Source organism: Lissotriton vulgaris, chromosome 5 (genome assembly GCF_964263255.1).
Source record: "Lissotriton vulgaris chromosome 5, aLisVul1.2, whole genome shotgun sequence".
Taxonomy (NCBI): domain Eukaryota; kingdom Metazoa; phylum Chordata; class Amphibia; order Caudata; family Salamandridae; genus Lissotriton; species Lissotriton vulgaris.
Genome location: NC_141693.1, coordinates 1,761,945,384 through 1,761,962,561, shown reverse-complemented (window position 1 = coordinate 1,761,962,561; position 17,178 = coordinate 1,761,945,384). Strand labels below are relative to the sequence as shown.

Genomic DNA, 17,178 nt, shown 5'->3' with positions numbered 1-17,178 from the left:
GAAAAGTATGGCTCGGACCACCTCGGACATCACATGCAGCACTTGCGCAACCATATACCATACAGTATGGGAATAGCAGTCCAATAAGCAAGAGATGTTCACAGACCACACTACAAGACTGGTGGAACACAACATTCATTTACCAAAGGTATCCGGCCTATTGGATTCCCTAATCGGTGGTGTGGTAAGGAAGGCGCCGGAGTTTGATTTTGTAAGTCGAACCCTGGACCACCAGGCTCTCAGGATAGGGATGCTGAGTAGGTCCCCTGGAGCGGGGCAAAGATAGGGGGAGACTGTCCTTTGTACAGGAGTGCCTGTGCAAGGCTAGACCTCGAACTTGAGCAGGACATCCATCACAGTTTCATTGAAGGGGAGTAGGGGCTCTGAAGGGGACACCCCAGGTTGAAGCATCTCTGTCAAGACCCTGTGCTTGACCTTAACCATAGGCAGCTGAAGGTCCAGGACCTGAGCAGACCCGCCAGAACACCACTGCAAAGAACGCCCCTTCCTCCCTAGCCACAGTGGCAGGAGAAAGAAGACCACTGTCTGGTGAAGTGTTCAGACGACTGGCATCAGCCAGGTCCTCATGCCAGCTGTAGTGGGCCATGGAACCTGCTAGGAATCAGAATAACCATAAGGATCCTCAGATCCCCTCCATTTGTAAATGTAAATGTAGGATACTTGTAAAGCGCACAGCTGCCCATCACCGGGGCGTCCAGGCGCTGTATAACACTGTGGAACCCTTCCTGGCTCTCCCCAAGGTGAAGCCAGGCATCCCAGTGTTGTAGGGGCCGTTGTGGAGATTAAGCAAGCTATTGCCCAGAGTTGCAGCGTGGGACCCCATGATTAGAGTAGGCGCCGAGGAGACAATTATCGAGTCCGCAGACAAATGAGCCCAAGACCCTGCCGAGTCGGGAATTGAACCCTGGTCCGGGCCAGACCTCTGCATCAGGGTCTGCCGCTCTAACCATTGAGCCACACTCCTCCACACATTTGAGTTCCTCAGTCAGCCCTTCAGGAAAATAGGGCCCCATTTCTGCGTGGGCCTGTCAGGGCTAGAGCAGATGTTGGGCTAGAGCAGATGTTGGGCGAGGCCGGTTTGACTCCGCATCGGAGTCAGGAATTACAATGAGTTCAGTGGCCCAGAGAAGGGTACCACTGGAACAGTTCCCAGAGGAGGTTGCCAAATTGCTGTTGGGATGATCTGGACCCACCAATGGGCCTTGAGGGCCAGATTGGTGCAGAGGGCAGAGCCGCTGTTGGAGTCTCTCGCGAACCCATGGGCCCCAGAGGCACTATACAGAGGTCCGGCTGCCCAAAAATGAGGTTCATGGCCTCATTAGACTCTAAGTTGGGCAGGGTCGCTCCAGCACTGGGAAATTTGGGGAAGCGCAGAGCGGACCCAGGGTCAGGGTCAGGATCCAAAGGAATAACCTGGGAGCGGGGCCTGAAATTGTTGCACCATTCCCGTGCCTCATCCGATGAATGGGACCAATGCTTCGACTTCTTGTTCGACTTACATGATGAAGTCCGGGATTGGCGTAACCATGGTTGCAATGGAGGTAGACATGTAGCATGGTTCTCGGACGCCTGCGGCACACTAGAGTATGTATCATGAACCGCCCAATCCAGCCCAATAGCCCCGTGGAGCAGGGCACGAAGGATACAGGAGACCACCAAGTGGCTGACTGGCCCCAGGAAGGCCTTCTGAGATGGCAACGTGGGAGCCATCTGCCTAAGCAGCAGACATGCAAGATGGCGCCCAGCTGGTCGCGCGGACAGCCAGTAGGGCTCCGAAGAGGCAGCAGAGAGCCCGGTCCCTACACTGCGAGTTTGAGCCCCATGGCCCCACTGTGTTCAACAGGGGCCAGGGAGCACTGGAAGATATCCACACGAGAGAGCTGCTCACGGACGGAGGACCGGGGGCAGTAGCAGAGGTGCTGCAAGCTCCAAAAGTGATGGATGGTTTGGGGCAACAATTGATGCGATGGAGTACCATCTTCCCAGCCCGCTTTCAAATTACTGTGGACAATGCTACCCATTTCTTCACTGAGGTGGAAGAGGTATGGGACTGGCTGGAGCGCAGGGCCATCTGATGGAGTAGGTTTGGGGAGGTGAGCGCTCCCCTGAATTGCAGACTTGGTGACAACGGCAGTGTTCATGCTGGTGGTCAAGGGTGAGACCCAACATAGCCGAGGCACAGGCGGAGAGAGACAATGTGGTTGCAGAGTTGCAACAAGGTCGCCTGTAGCCTGGTGCAAACTGTTGGGAACTCCTAGACAGTGACAAGCCAGCAGGATAATCAACAGGGTCTGTGAGGACGCAGAGGAGCCGGACCTCCCAACTGTCACCCCCATGATGGCAGGCGGAACCATCTGTAGGGGTATCAATGGAAGTACGGGAAATTCAGGAGGGTGGGTGGCATGCAAATGGGGTCACTGTGCTCAGAAGGAGCCTAAACGAGCTGGGCTGGACACACTGGACCCTTATTGAAGTAGCCAGACACAATGGTAAGCATTGAACAAAGTTGGGGGGGGTGGGGGGTGACAGGTGCCTCATACATTGGGGAGATGTGTTGGACTGAAGGCAAGTTGGACGGTAGGCCAGGACGGGAGCACTCAGAACACTTATGGCACTGCTTAAAATGGGTCTGAAAACAATAGGAGGGGACACCTCCTTCAGGATCCTTTTATGGACTGTGAATGGGCTAGGAAATAAACTGAAGAGAGAGCTGGCCCTGTTGTACTTGAAGAGACACTCCCCTGACTTGATCCTGTTGCAGGAAACACACTTGCGGGGTTCCCACTCCCACTGCCACTTTCTCCAGAGTGGTAGGTACGAAAACTTGATACACATGGGATATTCTGCCAGGGCCAAGGGAGGGTGGCTATCCTGGTCCCTACATTCACGCTATTCCAAATCACAAAGACATGGGCAGACCCTACTGGATGCTGGGCGGCGGTAGGGAGTAGAGGGGGAGTGGAGTGACTTGGAACAGGGAACCTCCGATAATGGCCTCCTAGTACACTTACTGCTTGGTAGGCAGGGGCCTGGCCTGGAGAGATTGGGTAAATGGATTGCTGACTGCCCAGAAGGACGGATACTGATTGGTGGAACCTTAACTTGACTCTGTATAGGGAGATGTATAGCTTGGTACACACAGGGGGACAACCAGGGATGACCCACAACTCTGCTCCTTTCTAGGGGCCATGGGACTGGAGCACCGATGATTGGTGATGCATCCGGGGAATATACAGTTCTCCCATGCAGCCACCCCTTTTCTGGTGCCAGGGTCTCAACATCACAGATACAGGAACACAGTTTACTTGCCACGAGGCATATCGGAACATTCCCTAATCACCGCGGAACTATGAGTGCAAGGAGCTCGAGCTAGCGCTTGTTGGCACTTAGACCGTGGGAGCAGACAGACTGGGACACCAGACGCTCTATTTCAGAGATGTCTAACCTGTATTTCCAACAGAATGAAGGCTCTGGGACAGTACTCTAGGAGATCTATAAAACAATGGTACAAGTCCATCTAAACGCATATGGTGGGTAAAAAACGGGACACTCCGCTGAGTGGAGGAACTAGAACGGGAGATAACAGATAGAGAGGCAGCCTATGCAGAACAACTGGATTTGGGGCAGGCACAGACCTTAGCCCAGCTGAGGGAGGAATCTAGGCACCTGGTCCACCAAGAGTCAAGGATACAGTACAGGACACAACAGAGTAGACTTTAAGAGACAGGGAAGAAGGCGGGGTAGATGCTGGCTTAGTTGGCCAACAAGGACAAGGGCCTACAATGCATTTCGGCAGTCTGCACACAGCGGGGGAACTGGCAGAAATGCTGGCTGCTATAGCCTACACCTTTGCACATTATCGATAAGGGTTGTACACCTCCTACATCTCCAAAAACAGAGGAAGCAGACATGCACAGTTTTGTGCATAATCTTCTGGTGTCTAAACTGAGCATTGAGGCCATGGGTGCATTTGAAGTAGCTATTATGGGGAGAAAAATTGTGGATGCCTTGGTATGCCCTGGGTCCTAATGGTCTTCCCCCTGAAATTTTTTAATGCATTAGGAGCAAGGTGCTAAAACCCTTCCATGACATGTATTGCGAGGCTGTAACCTGGGACAAGCTACCGCAGGATCTTAGGCAAACACTGACTGTGCAGATTCATAAACCCGGGAGGCCACCAGAGCACTGCGCCTCATAAGGGCCAATATCCCTCTTGAATGTGGAAACAAATGTGCTTGCAAAAATCTTGGAGAACCGTCTTCTGTAGGTGGTTGACAGCATGGTGGCTCTGGACCAATTGGACCTTATGTCTCATAGGTCCACGTGGCCTGATCTCTGGCGGCTCTTCGGCTCTTTTGCTAGAAAGCTTCAGGTGCAGGAGCCAGCGGGACTCCTGGTGCTGGACTCCAAGAAGGCGTTTGATTCACTAGAATGGCCTTACCGGATGATAGTTTCGGAGCATATGGGTTTCAAGCCAATGTACTGGGCGTGGTGACATTTCACCATCACAGGCCGTTGGCAAGGGTGCTGGTGAATGAAAAACGGTGGCTGAGGAGGCTGAGATGGGTGGGGCCACTGTCGCTGGAGATGCCGTTATGGGGCTGAAGAATTTTGGCACGGCTCTGAGGGGTAGGGGCATCAGGACACGGCATTGGACCATACTTAGGATCTCTAAGGTGGGTAACTTCTGTGGGCACGCGTAGGGGTTGACGTTTCCAGACTTGCAGAGCCAACATGACATGCCGGTAGAAAGTTTCTGTGCTACCTGTAGGTCAGGTCCATCCTGAGCCAAAGGATCTCCTACCCGTGGGACCTGGAAGACAAGAGCCCACTGGAGCATTGAGTACCAGGGGCCCGCTTTCTTCATAGACATGCCATATCCCAACTGTATTCCACACTCCTTTGTAATATCCAGGCCTACTGCAGAAGCTAAGGGAGAAGTGGGAGGGAGACCTGGGCAAGCTGGAAGATGACTAGTAGGGGAGAGGGCTTGAGATACCACAGAGAGGTTGCCATCAGGGAGGGATTCCAGCTTTTAGAGCTAAAGCTGCTGCACTGAGCTTACTATACACACATGATTCTCCACGCCATGGGACTCAGCGGCTCTGGCCGATGCCTAAGGGGATGTGGCCAAAGGGGAACATTGGTCCACATGCTATATGACTGCCCAAAAGTGAGAGTTTTGGATAGGGGTACTACAGAAGCTTTCCGGGTGCCGGGAGAGGCCCTGAAACTCACCCCAGCGACTGATCCTCCTGGGTGTCTGGAGGGAGGTAACCCTGGATGGATTCACAGTCACCCTCTGCAACACAGCTCTGGCAGTTTCACAAAAGGATGTGATCAGGTCCCGACTTTAAGAGGCTGGATATCTAACATGGAATAGAGCAAGCAGGTAGAGAAGCAGCAGATATACCAGACAAGTGGTTGCCCCCGGAAATTAGCAAAGATATGGGACCCATGGTCAAAGGTTGGGGGAGAGTGAGAAAAGACAGCCCTGTAGAGAAAACAACAGAGGTAGGTGAACCAGTGGCTGCGATCAACCTGGGAAGGGGTATGTTCCCAGGTGCTTGGATGCATCACGGACCACGAAAGTGGTTCAGGCAAGTTCTTTCAAGGAGTCTACTCTTAACACGATTTCTAGTCTACCTGTTGTGTAGTCGACAACGTTTTGACTTGCTAATTATCCGAGAGTCATCATCAAGATAAGACGACTGATTGATAGAATCACAAAGTGGGAGGATCCGAAGGACTTTGGAACTACGCCCTCCTAGACGACTGACCAAGGCACTGGGGGAAGGAAGGGGTCAAAGGGTGCTAAGGGAAGAGGATGCGTGTGATACGTTCCTCAAACACTACACTAGTGAGCCAGTTGTCAGTCCATAATAGGGTAGCCCAAGTCTGCATCAGGAGTTGGAACGAATAACTAGGAAAACTTAGCATCCCAACAACTGTCCGTGTCCGCGGGCAGCAGTTACACATGAGGAGATGAACACTGCTGTACATAAAAGGTTTATTAGTGTGCTTTCTGTTAGATGGAAGGGGACATGGAGAGAGATCAAATCAGGAAAAGTGATCCGCACCATAGCACTGAGTGTCCACAACCAGACAGCAATTCTATGTGGATTAATTACGACAAAGATACATTTTTGACACGCTTCCACAGAGAACTGTTGCTCCCAGGGTTCCCACTTGGGTGGCAGTGCATGAGCACCGGTTTTATAAGCTTATTTATTAAACAAAACATTTTATTTTCCAATTCAAAATTTTGAACATTATTTCAGGTGCTGCTTAATCTGGAGAAATTCTGAAGAGAACACGAACACCTGGAGGGAAGGATATGAGCTGAAGGAAAAGGGTGTGCATAGCCAGTCAGTCCAAACTAGAACATTTCACCTAACTCTACGTGGGTAATAATAATATAATGTCTGAACAATTTTTGACCCGCCAATCAAAGAATCTGACATTGCTGCCTTCTGGAGAAATATGAACCACTTACAAAAGCAAGCAAGGAGCAGTTTAAAAAAGGGAAGAAAGAAAAACCTTCCCCTGTGCATCCTACTACTCTATGCATTCATTTCGGAGGCTGTTCTGCTGACAATCATTTCCTGAATACAGAGGAAGGAGTTTAAGGGGGCTAGGGAGTGAAGTAAACACAAATATATATTTTCACATTTTAGAAGCCCTGAGTGATTCTAGATCTGCAACCTGTTAATTCCCTTGGAGACTGAGACTAGAAACCAGGCGCCATTCTTCAAGTTAAGCAGCCAATAACTGTCACTACTACCTTCAAATAATTTTATAGCTAGATATTGATTTAACATTCTGCCAAGACACAGATTTAGTATTTTGAAAAACATACCTCATCAAGAATTCTTCCTTCATTGAAACACTGCAAAATCCCTAAATAAAAGATGAGAAAGTGTCTGATCATTGTAAATTATGTAGAATTTAATATAAACATCGGTTGCAGGACTACAGACCCAACAGTTTTTTTTATTTTCCTGCTTGCTGGAGCTCTTAATAACATTCATGTGGATGCAATATTCAGAATATATCTCATCGGAAAATAAATGCATGAAACCACTTGCAACATTACTTAGCCAGCTTTTTCCCTGTTAATTAATGTGCGACATGCACACAAAGTGCTACATAGATTTTCAGGAGCTCAGTTAGATTTAATTATTATGTAGCACTCATTTATCTTGATATCCTAAGACTATGTACTATGCATAAGTTGCACTTTGCATCAAAAATAAACAGTAAAAAAAATGTTTTTTTTAATTAAAATGCATTTTGCAAAGTGCTGTATAGTTATTATCTGCGCAAAAAAGAAAAAAGAATGGACTTTGGGGTGGAAAAGCGCCTTAAAAATATTGTCTGTTTAATCAGGCTGGGGAAAGTGGAAAGCACTGCATAGAAACCAGCTGCCACTTGAGAACCTAAGACACAGAAACCGAATTCGACCACAATTAAAGCTAATTGGGCCCATTCAATCTGCCCATTTTTCTGCCTTCTTCGGACTCACCATCTTAAAACGCGCACTCTGCCTTCATCTAGTGATCCTTTTCCGTGATGCTTTGGGCCATGGGCTTCCAACATAGATCCAGGTGAGTCGAATGAATGCGGCACTTGAATGTTATCAACATGGATCTCGCCCCCTTGAACCTATGGTGAGCAACCCTGCTGTAGAAGTTAAATGTTTTATGAGAGCGATTGAGGTAATTCCTAATAAAATAGTCACTTGCATGCTTTCAATTGATATTTTAATGGGTTTTCTTGAGATGGGCGGAGCCCAGGTTTTTTTCTTTTTCTAACGAAGGTTTAAAACACTGTTCTTTAAATGCATTCCTCCCAGTCCGGACTTGAGGTATTAGCAGTTGTGTTATATGTGCTACGTTTTGATATTAAAATGACTTGCAGTCCTTACAAGGGGCTCTGCCATCAACCAGGCCACACAACAGTTAAAACGAGAACCCCGAAAGAGCATTTACCCAGCAGCACAAAAGAGACAGGACTGGTGGTGAGGTTCTGCATGGTCATGCAGTGGATCAATGTATCAATCTAGATTAAAATAATTGAGGTAATAACCTAATACCACTCACTGTCTGCCATCATTAAACAAAAACAACTACAAACTATTTTGCAATCGTGGTTAAATAGATCTAATGTAACTCAAAGACCACATTAGTGACCACTTCTCATTTAAAGTCCCAAGGAGTCTTTCAGCATCCCTAAAGATGAGGCTAAGTCAGGGCAGTCCAATGTAGGCCCAGGTAGTTCAGATCCATGTCTGGGTTTTAGGATATCCACATAAGGACCATGTACATAACATGGATCGAACGCTCCCCTCTGGACATGTGCTGAACACACGTGGGCAAGAGTACCAAACGTAAACTGGGACACATGAGGCCACAGCTTAGAAGATTATTAAGTGTGCACAACCATCAATCAATTTAAGTGGGCAAGTTGCACAATACTTTCCAAACATTTAAAAACTTTTGGGCATGTTTGCACAGCCATCATCGAGAACAATTGAAACTATGACCTCTAGTCTTTGAGGGTGAATTCAGGACTAACAACGAAATGGTTTCTTAAAAGTAGTAGTAGTTTTGCAGCATGAAGATTTTTCTGGATTCACATGCTGTGCATCATTTCCGCTGTCTGGTGGTTGGATCTAGAATCATGGTTCGTCCATCCATTTTTTTTGTGTGAGCATCGTCAACCACCATTTGGTGGGGAGTCTATCCCTTGTGTGACGTCAGACGGCGCTCTGGGCGTTTCTGTTAGTCACCGCCATCTTCAAATTCTTTATCTCTTTCTTTTTCCCTTCTTCTCATTCTCTTTAAGTTGATCCACGAACTTCCTCTTGTCTTGAATCGCTGTTTTCCTCGCCTGTTTGCTTTACCACATTTCCAGCGAGGTGGGAAGGTCGCATGCGAATCCAGAAACCTCTTCAGGCTGCAAGGCTACTCCTACCCGTAAGTAACCTTTTCGTTTTGCAGCACGAACCCTTTTTTGAATTCACATGCTGTGAATCTAATTATGTGGTGGCGTTTGATTGTCTGGGAAGGATGGGTTGAAATGTGGGCTAATTGGCCCACCTGTGCTTCTATGTTCAAATGAATGTCCACACTGTAATGTTATGTGAAGGTGCCTGGAGAAGCCCGGGTTGCAGCCATGTGGTACGTTTGCTAGAACGCTAGAGTTGCATCCTTTTTCTGGTTGAAATGTGCCCTAGGGTGTGTAGGTAAGGTCTTCCCCACCCTTGCAGGACATATTTTGATAGTTTCCACTATTCATTATGAAATCATTCCCTTGGTTACCGGTGCTTGCACTGGCACAAGAGATGGAGAACTGGTTCCCCTACCAGATTGCTCTTTTCTCCTGTAGGTCGTACATGACTGCTCTTCGCGCATTGAAAGTATCAAATGTCCTCACCACCTGAACCTTTGCGTCCTGAAAGAAGGCCGGTCTTTGGATGCTCTGGTTGACGTGGAAAGCAGATACCCCCTTGGTAGGAATGGTGGTTTCGCTCACAGGACAACCCTGTTCTTGTGAATTTGAAGGTATGGCTATAGGATTGTCACTGCTTGTAGCTCACTAACCCTGCAGAGTGACGGGATGGTTATTAAGAACGCTGTCTTTAGGGTTACAAACTTCAATTCAGTCTTGTGCATTGGCTCAAATGGTTCTGTCATATGTTGTATGAGAACTGTATTCAGGGTCCAAATGGGTGGTGGCCTTACTGGTAGTGTGAAGAGGCTGTTACCAGTTGTTCCTCTAGTGTATGCGACTAGGACAGTCAGGTGGTCCTTTAGTGAAGCTTGGGGCAGGCCACGGTCTAGTAGGTGGGTAAGGTATGTAAGCACCTCCCGTGCATTGTCCTTGACACTAGTCTTTCTTGGTCTCTGCACCAGTGGATGTATCTGGTCCGCTTGGATTGGACTAACTGGATTATGGTTTTAACTAGATTAGGGTTTTAAGAAATGTGACAGAGAATATTGCAGCTAAGTGGAATGAATTGTTCTTTAACTTACTTTAAAGTTTTAAATCACATTGAGTTTAAAATGTGTTTCAGACTACTATCCCTCCGTTGACTGGATATTAAAGAGACTCATGTTATGTAGATCTGTGATATTCTCAATATATAACTTCGTTTATTAGATGATCACAAGAAGCCGACCTGCTCTGGAAACTTCCTAAAGATATCAGATGCTCCTGAATATAGGAAAGGAGGTTTCGAAAAGAATGGGTGGCTAGGCATAATATTCTAATCAAATACCTTTACTATCGTTGGCCAAGTTATGGATCAATTTCTGGCTGTTAATACTTTTTACATCAGGAAAATGCACTCCCTGTACTAACCATTCTTTTACATAACGAGTTAATGGTTATCAGCTTAATTTACCATGTATTAATAATGTTCGTCTTGTTCCACGTCACATAGCGGAGCCTTCGCGCTTATCAGAGGAATCCACCAGAGATTTGTCCACATTACTGATTCAAAGCTTGACACTTTTGTCTATCATTCTACTGTGTTTCAGTGCTTTAGTCATGACTTTGCTTAATTGGTGTGCCAAAACCTACATCCACACCCTTGAAGATGTACAGTTGCACGTTTGTTGATCAATGTTCTGACTGTCACCAGAAATACAATGCTGTGTTAAGCAGCGCCATTAATGGTGTCTTTTATGTAGCCTATTTGTAATCTGGGTTCACCACGGTCCCATTTTATTGGCTGAGTGAATTATGTTGGATTTTCAGCTGTGATACTTTGGGGTTTTAGCAAGATGGATTTTTTCAACTAAGGGCTTTGATGCTCCAGCAAGTTACTTGACTTTGTAAATATGTTATAATATATATATATATATATATATATATATATGTGATTTATAAATACCGTCTTTTGGGGCGAATAACTACTGTCAGATACATAGTATTTATAGGCCTACTGCGTGTGGTTCTATGCATCCCTGGAGTTCTCTATTCAGTTATTTTCTTTGCTGTGTGAGTCAAACCCACTTAGAGGTAAAACAATGTGATGAACACCCTACACCACAGGAGAGTCAAATCTGACTTTGGGAATTGGAGGTCTAATGCTCTGTCTAGACATTAGCAAATGAAAAAACATCCAAGCTTCGAACAGGCACTAGCTCATTAAAAATAAACACGAGAAGTGAGGAATAAGTAAAACCCTCGGGGGGCTGGGAAAATAATGGAACATTTCATTTTGCAATACAGAGTGAAATAAACGATAACGACGCAAAAGGTCAGAAAACAACTCCTAGAATGATGAATAGAGTTTAATTAAACCTGGAACATGCAATGGGAAGAAATGCAGAGATGAAACAGGGTCACCCAAGCTTTGCCTTCAGACATCAGGAGATGCTGATAGGATTAGGAAACAGGAATAAAGAGCCTGTGTTAGATGAAAGACTGTAGGTGCTGCAGTCCCTAAAACTGAGTCTAAACATCATAAAGTGATACAGGAAAAAAAAAAGGTTTAAAATAATTCCTAGCTGAATAACGAGCTCAAAGATGTTTTTGCACTTTTCGGAAAATATAAGGCAGAGTTGAGATCTGGGAGCAGGCAGGCCTCTCCCCCTTCCTTATTTTTTTATTTTAGAAGTGCTTTGACACCTGCTGTGGTTGTGTTCAATAATTGGGTTAAACTAGAGGGGGATACGCAGCTTGTCAATTTAGGGTTACTACTGGCGCGGCATAGGCTAGCAGTGCACAGGATGAAGGGTCCTCTCCCACATCACAAGAGTGGCATACTGACATGATGTACTGTAATCCCCAATCAGATGCTTATCACGATCTCATGCCACTTCGCAACCGACAGAGATATTTGGGGTCCATAGCAGGCTATCTTGGGAGCTTCCGGAATGATGAGGCTATGGACGTGGACGTGAGCGGGGTGGTGTCGTAGATGCCCCACAGCGTTATCGATTATATACTTGTTGGCTGGGTTTTGCTATGGCTGTTGCAGTGTGTGGTTCTGTCCACGTTCAGGGCAAAAGTTACTGCTCGCGCTCCTGCGCGATGATGCTGGATAGAAAGTTGTTCATTGGACCCCCTGGGTTCGTTACTGCAGAAGATGACATAACAGCAGTGGGAAATGTCTTATTATTGCATGAATTCCATTGTACTGTCTGATACGCCTTGACTATGGCCGTCGTCATATGCGGTCTGGCTGTTATGCAAAATGAAAATAAAGCTTAACAAAAAAAAAAAACTAGAGAGGGACGTGAACATAAGAGTGAGAAATCTTCTACCAACCAAGACATTTAATTGTACCTCAAGCAGCCTCCTGCTCCCAAGAGATCACTGCAGCAAACTGATGTCAAGCACCAAGATAATAACCACCGAAACGGAAGTCTCTCCCAGTGGAATGTAAAACCTAGAACATTTCATTTTTGCGCAGGCACCATCAGCCACCTCTGACCATCAGGTCCAACAAAACGTTTCTGAAACAGTAGATGACATTGGGCTTACACTGGTAACCGACCACCCATTTTCTGCCAGCGATCCCCAGAAAGTACTTGAGGGTCCTCTCGCAAACCAAGTCCGCATCTGTAAAGAATAGACAAAGAGTTTGTTAAATTTGAAGGTCATGATCGACAAAGACCCTCTTTAAAGGGAATCAACTCTCCTAAACAGATAATCATTTTAACTTGTTAACATTTAGACAACTATATAAACATGCCCCTACTAGGTGGAGTTAGTACATGATCTGATTCCAGAGTACTAAACAACCACTGACTGAAGGAGTAAAGATATTTCAAAGGTAATAGATTGATCCAGGCATCGCACCTCAAAGTCATAATGCGACTGAAAAGAAAACTATTGCATTGCCACAAAAGAAAGTATACATTTTTAGGTTTCACCTAGGCAGCACTTTCACTTTCTCTTCAAGACATGCTGTATTGAGGATATGTGCGTAAAGCTCCACCTACCTCCAGCCCATCTTTTAATTGGCTCCTGTCTCAGTTCTTTGCTAATGGTGGATTCTAATTGGTAATTAGGCTTTGTAGTCTCTCATTGGTACTGCCTTGTCTCTTCTTGTAACCTCCCATGAGGACACCCCTGTTACATGTGTTGTTACGCCCTAGGTTTTAATTATAGTCTCAAGGCAATATTTTCTTAAAGGCCGTCAGACAGGACACTCACTTGGTCCTGAACTAGGTTGGCAGTGGTTACTTTATTCGCTAGCACATCTCACATTTATATTAGACCTTCTATAAATTTCCCTTCATCAGCTCCACATAGAGTACAACCTAATCTGGAATTATTATAATTATTCTTTTATCACATTTCAAAGCTATTAATTGTATATATGGACATAGCTCTTTGAATGCACTCGTGGTTCTGTCTTGCATGCAATGCATTACGGTTAGGCTGGATTTACCATATCTTCTGCAGGGTGCAGTACCATGTGTAACCAAAAGTTTATTATGTTCACTTAGACCTCTAGGAGCAGCTTGCAGCACTGCACCTAGACAAGCAGTGCTGGTGCCTTGCTCACTAGGGACCTCTAGGAGCAACTTGCGGTACTGCACCTAGACAAGCAGTGCTGTTGCCTTGCTCACTAGGGACCTCTAGGAGCATCTTGCGGTACTGCACCTAGACACGCAGTGCTGGTGCGACAAGCAGTGCTGGTGCCTTGCTCACTAGGGACCTCTAGGAGCAGCTTGCGGTACTGCACCTAGACAAGCAGTGCTGTTGCCTTGCTCACTAGGGACCTCTAGGAGCATCTTGCGGTACTGCACCTAGACACGCAGTGCTGGTGCCTTACTCATTAGGGACCTCCAGGAGCAGCTGGCAGTACTGCACTTAGACTAGCAGTGCTGGTGCCTTGCTCACTAGGGCCTTCTAGGAGCAGCTTGCAGTACTGCACTGAGACATACAATGCTGTTTCCTGGCTCACTACACAACCATTTACAATGCACACGGTCTCGCATTACAGAAGGTATGAGCTATTGGCGATACATTATTATTTGCTACACCAATACCTCAAACTATCAGTAATGTGAGATCTATTGCATTGCAAATGCTGGTTCTTAAGAATGCCACTGTTTTTCTTTTGCTATGCACAGACATTTTTTTCAAAGGCAGTTAGAATAATCCAGCCAGAAAAGGCCAGAAATAAATAGGAGCAAATCCAGCAGTGTGCTAAAAGAAAGTCCTAGTCATAGCCGGTCTCTAGTTCTTTCCAGACTGCACAATACCAGTAAAGGTAAGAGTAGGAATTACAGTATGGTGTACCACCTCCAAATTCTTTCTCCGATGGCAAATAGGCCATGCAAATTTGTAAAACATTTTTTGCCTGGGAACCTGGTGTTGCTAATAACATGGACTGAAATCCCGACAGCCATTAGAACCGCCCGACCCTGCTCCAATTTAGGGAAGCCCCGAAATTACACCTGTTTAAAGAACAAACAATGGAGTGCGGCCCCACTTCCCCCTCAGACTCCAGCTAACTCTTGAATCACTAGACTATGTCTTTGCTTTTGACACTGTACTGCGCTCGGCTGTCTTTGTTAGGTTAATATTCTACAAAATACATACAAACATCTATACCAATACTGTTTGACGGGCGGTGCCAAAGTTCACAGAAACAGTTTTTTGTTTAAAGATCAAGGAGCGCTCAAAGGGAGTTTTACTCTTGTTGTAGCTCTAGAAAAGGGGTAGGCATCGAGACAAGCAGCTATTCATCTACTAAAGGCACATAAGAACAGGACTGTTCCTGCTTCCTATAGTAACTGTAACCTCTCAAACTCTGGATTCCATTGTCCATTTTTACAAACTAAGATGGATGAATGAATGAATGAAAAGGGATTTATCCAGCGCTACTTAGCCCATAGGCGCCTATGGGCTAAGTATTAGCTTGGTATGGGTATGGTATTGGTATGGGCTTGAATTTGAATTGATGGTTTTCAGCTCTGCCTCTGTGGAGCTGGAACAGTCTTCGGTATTGGCACACACTAGGACATGAGCAGGCATGGTGCAGTTTTTATCACCATTAGTGCTTATGTTAATGAACACGATAAACCAGCAGTAGACGCTTCATCTGAGCTCTTTTCCTTGCCTTAAGAAATGCTTAGCTCAGTTACCTACAGATCATGGTCAGCTCGAGAACATATATTTTTTACACCATCCAGAAAGTGATTTTTGTTTGGAGTGTTTTTGTTTTTAGAAGTGGGTGTCTTTTCGATTTCCCAGACCCCCCCCCCCCCCAACTGTTCACCCGGCTAACAAGGCAGCCTGGTGTGCACACTCGGAAGTGTGGAGACTAAGCATGGGCAAATTTTGCGAATTCGCGATCCGCGAATTCGCGATCCGCAAAATTTGCGAATTTGTGCGAATTTTTGTTTTTTGCGTCTTCGCGGGGTTTTTTGCGTGTTCGCGGGTTTTTTGCGTGTTCGCGGGGCTTTTAGCGTCTTCGCGAGCCGCTTGCATAGCGAAGTTACCCATGCAGTCGTTTATGGGAGAGGGAGAGAGAGATAGATAGATAGAGAAAGAGAGGGAAGGAAAGAGAGAGGGAGAGAGAGAACGAGAGAAAGAAAGAGAGGCCGGATCTCGGAAGGGCCAGATTCCTCAGTTGCCCCTACAGAACATACAGCTTTTTATTTTTAGCAAAATGCATATGAAAATTGTGCTGTAAAGGTCTCTTTTAGTGTAACCCCTCCGGACAACTCAAAATGGGGGTATTTGCCATCCTCTCCCTTTTTCCTGTTTTTTATATCTGTAAGTGCTTCCTGATGACGTTTAAAACCTGGACAGGTGCTTCATTGCCTACTTGTACCTATTCTCTGACCCTGCTTCAAGGGTCAGAGCAGGGTCAGAGAATAGTTGCAAGTAGGCAACGAGGCGCCAGAAAGCAATTAGCAGCAGGTGTCCAAGTTGAAGTTAATTTGTTTGTAACCCTTTTGTAAAAGGTTACAAAGAAATTAGGTTCAACTTTTGCACCTGCTGCTGTAACCCTTGCTTGGCTGAAAATACGTCCCACTGATTCGCGGATTTTACCGCGATTTCGCGAGATTCCCGGATCGCGAAATCGCGGAAAATCCGCAAATTCGCCTGCGAAACGGATTTTACGCCCACCCTTAGTGGAGACCCAGCTTCCTGTGGAAAGAGGATGTGGATGATGGTTGGGGAAAGGGGGGGGGAAGGAGCATGCCATGTGAAGGGACTCATTCTATCTTCGTTGAACACGATTTGTGAGAGTTTTCACTGCAGGAGTTAAATACTTGCCGCAGGACTTCCATGGCGCCTGCTGAGCAGACATCAATCCTCTTAATGACAGTGATCAGCAACTTGGTAAGCGAGCACAGTGGTTAGCATCCATCCTAAGTGACGGGCTGCATAGGTGTGTTAGTTGAAGTGGCAGGGCACTGGGCATAAAATGCTGGCAGACAGCTAGAAGATAGGTCTGAGCCTAAATTACAGCCTGTATTTGAGTCATCCTGGTTACAAACGAGACATGCTTCCTCCCCCAAAAACAAGTGTGCCTGCTGAAGATTAAAATTGCTCATCAATTTTCTCCATCGTTTTTCTTTGAATCAGTTTCAACACATTTATTTGATCTTGTCAACTTTTAGAGGCACTGTTATATTTTATTATTACATTGTCTTTCCAGGTGTAAATGTAATTAGACGTGCAGTCTGGTACCCTGTTTTTGAGTCATCCTGCTAGCTCGTCTTCCCGCATTCTCCGAGTGTGGAGCATGAAGCTCACACTTCGGACTTAATGCTGAAGTTCCTCCGCATTGTCTACTGTGGAGCGGCAAACAACAGTAGCCATTATTCTCAGTTGTGTGCAGAGTACTTTCGAATGAGATACCACAGAATGACTACCTGCTATGGAGCAAAAACCTGGGCAGTTATTGCAAATATTCAGGAAAACGTGTCAAAATTTAGGACAACTTTTCAGGTGAAACGGTCAACTTTGCAGATAAATCTGTGTAGTTCGTGAAAAGTAAAAAAGTAAGTTAAAAGCAGACTGACACAGTTGCGTGGCCCAAGAGGATTATGGTCTTTGATTTGAATAATATATAGCAGTACTGAGCAAACATTCACATGTACCTGGCTTACTTAAAGATTTAAAGACGTAGCAAACACACACACACACACACACTGCTTAGTCTGCTTTCTC

General features: G+C 46.0%; 1 protein-coding gene across 11 annotated transcripts in view; it reads right to left on the bottom strand.

Annotated features, from left to right (window-relative positions):
- Nucleotides 1-17,178, bottom strand: part of BRCA1 (BRCA1 DNA repair associated) — a 510,976-nt gene that overhangs the window by 73,548 nt on the left and 420,250 nt on the right. For all 11 annotated transcript variants that reach the window (XR_015296056.1, XR_015296057.1, XM_086924044.1 and 8 more), the window contains 2 exons: nucleotides 12,520-12,597; nucleotides 6,881-6,921 (listed from right to left, as the gene is read on the bottom strand). Coding sequence is in view for 9 of the 11 variants with exons in the window: in XM_086924044.1 (XP_086780170.1) it covers nucleotides 6,881-6,921; nucleotides 12,520-12,597 (119 nt within the window). In the remaining 2 variants the exon portion in view is untranslated. The remainder of the gene's footprint in view (nucleotides 1-6,880; nucleotides 6,922-12,519; nucleotides 12,598-17,178) is intronic.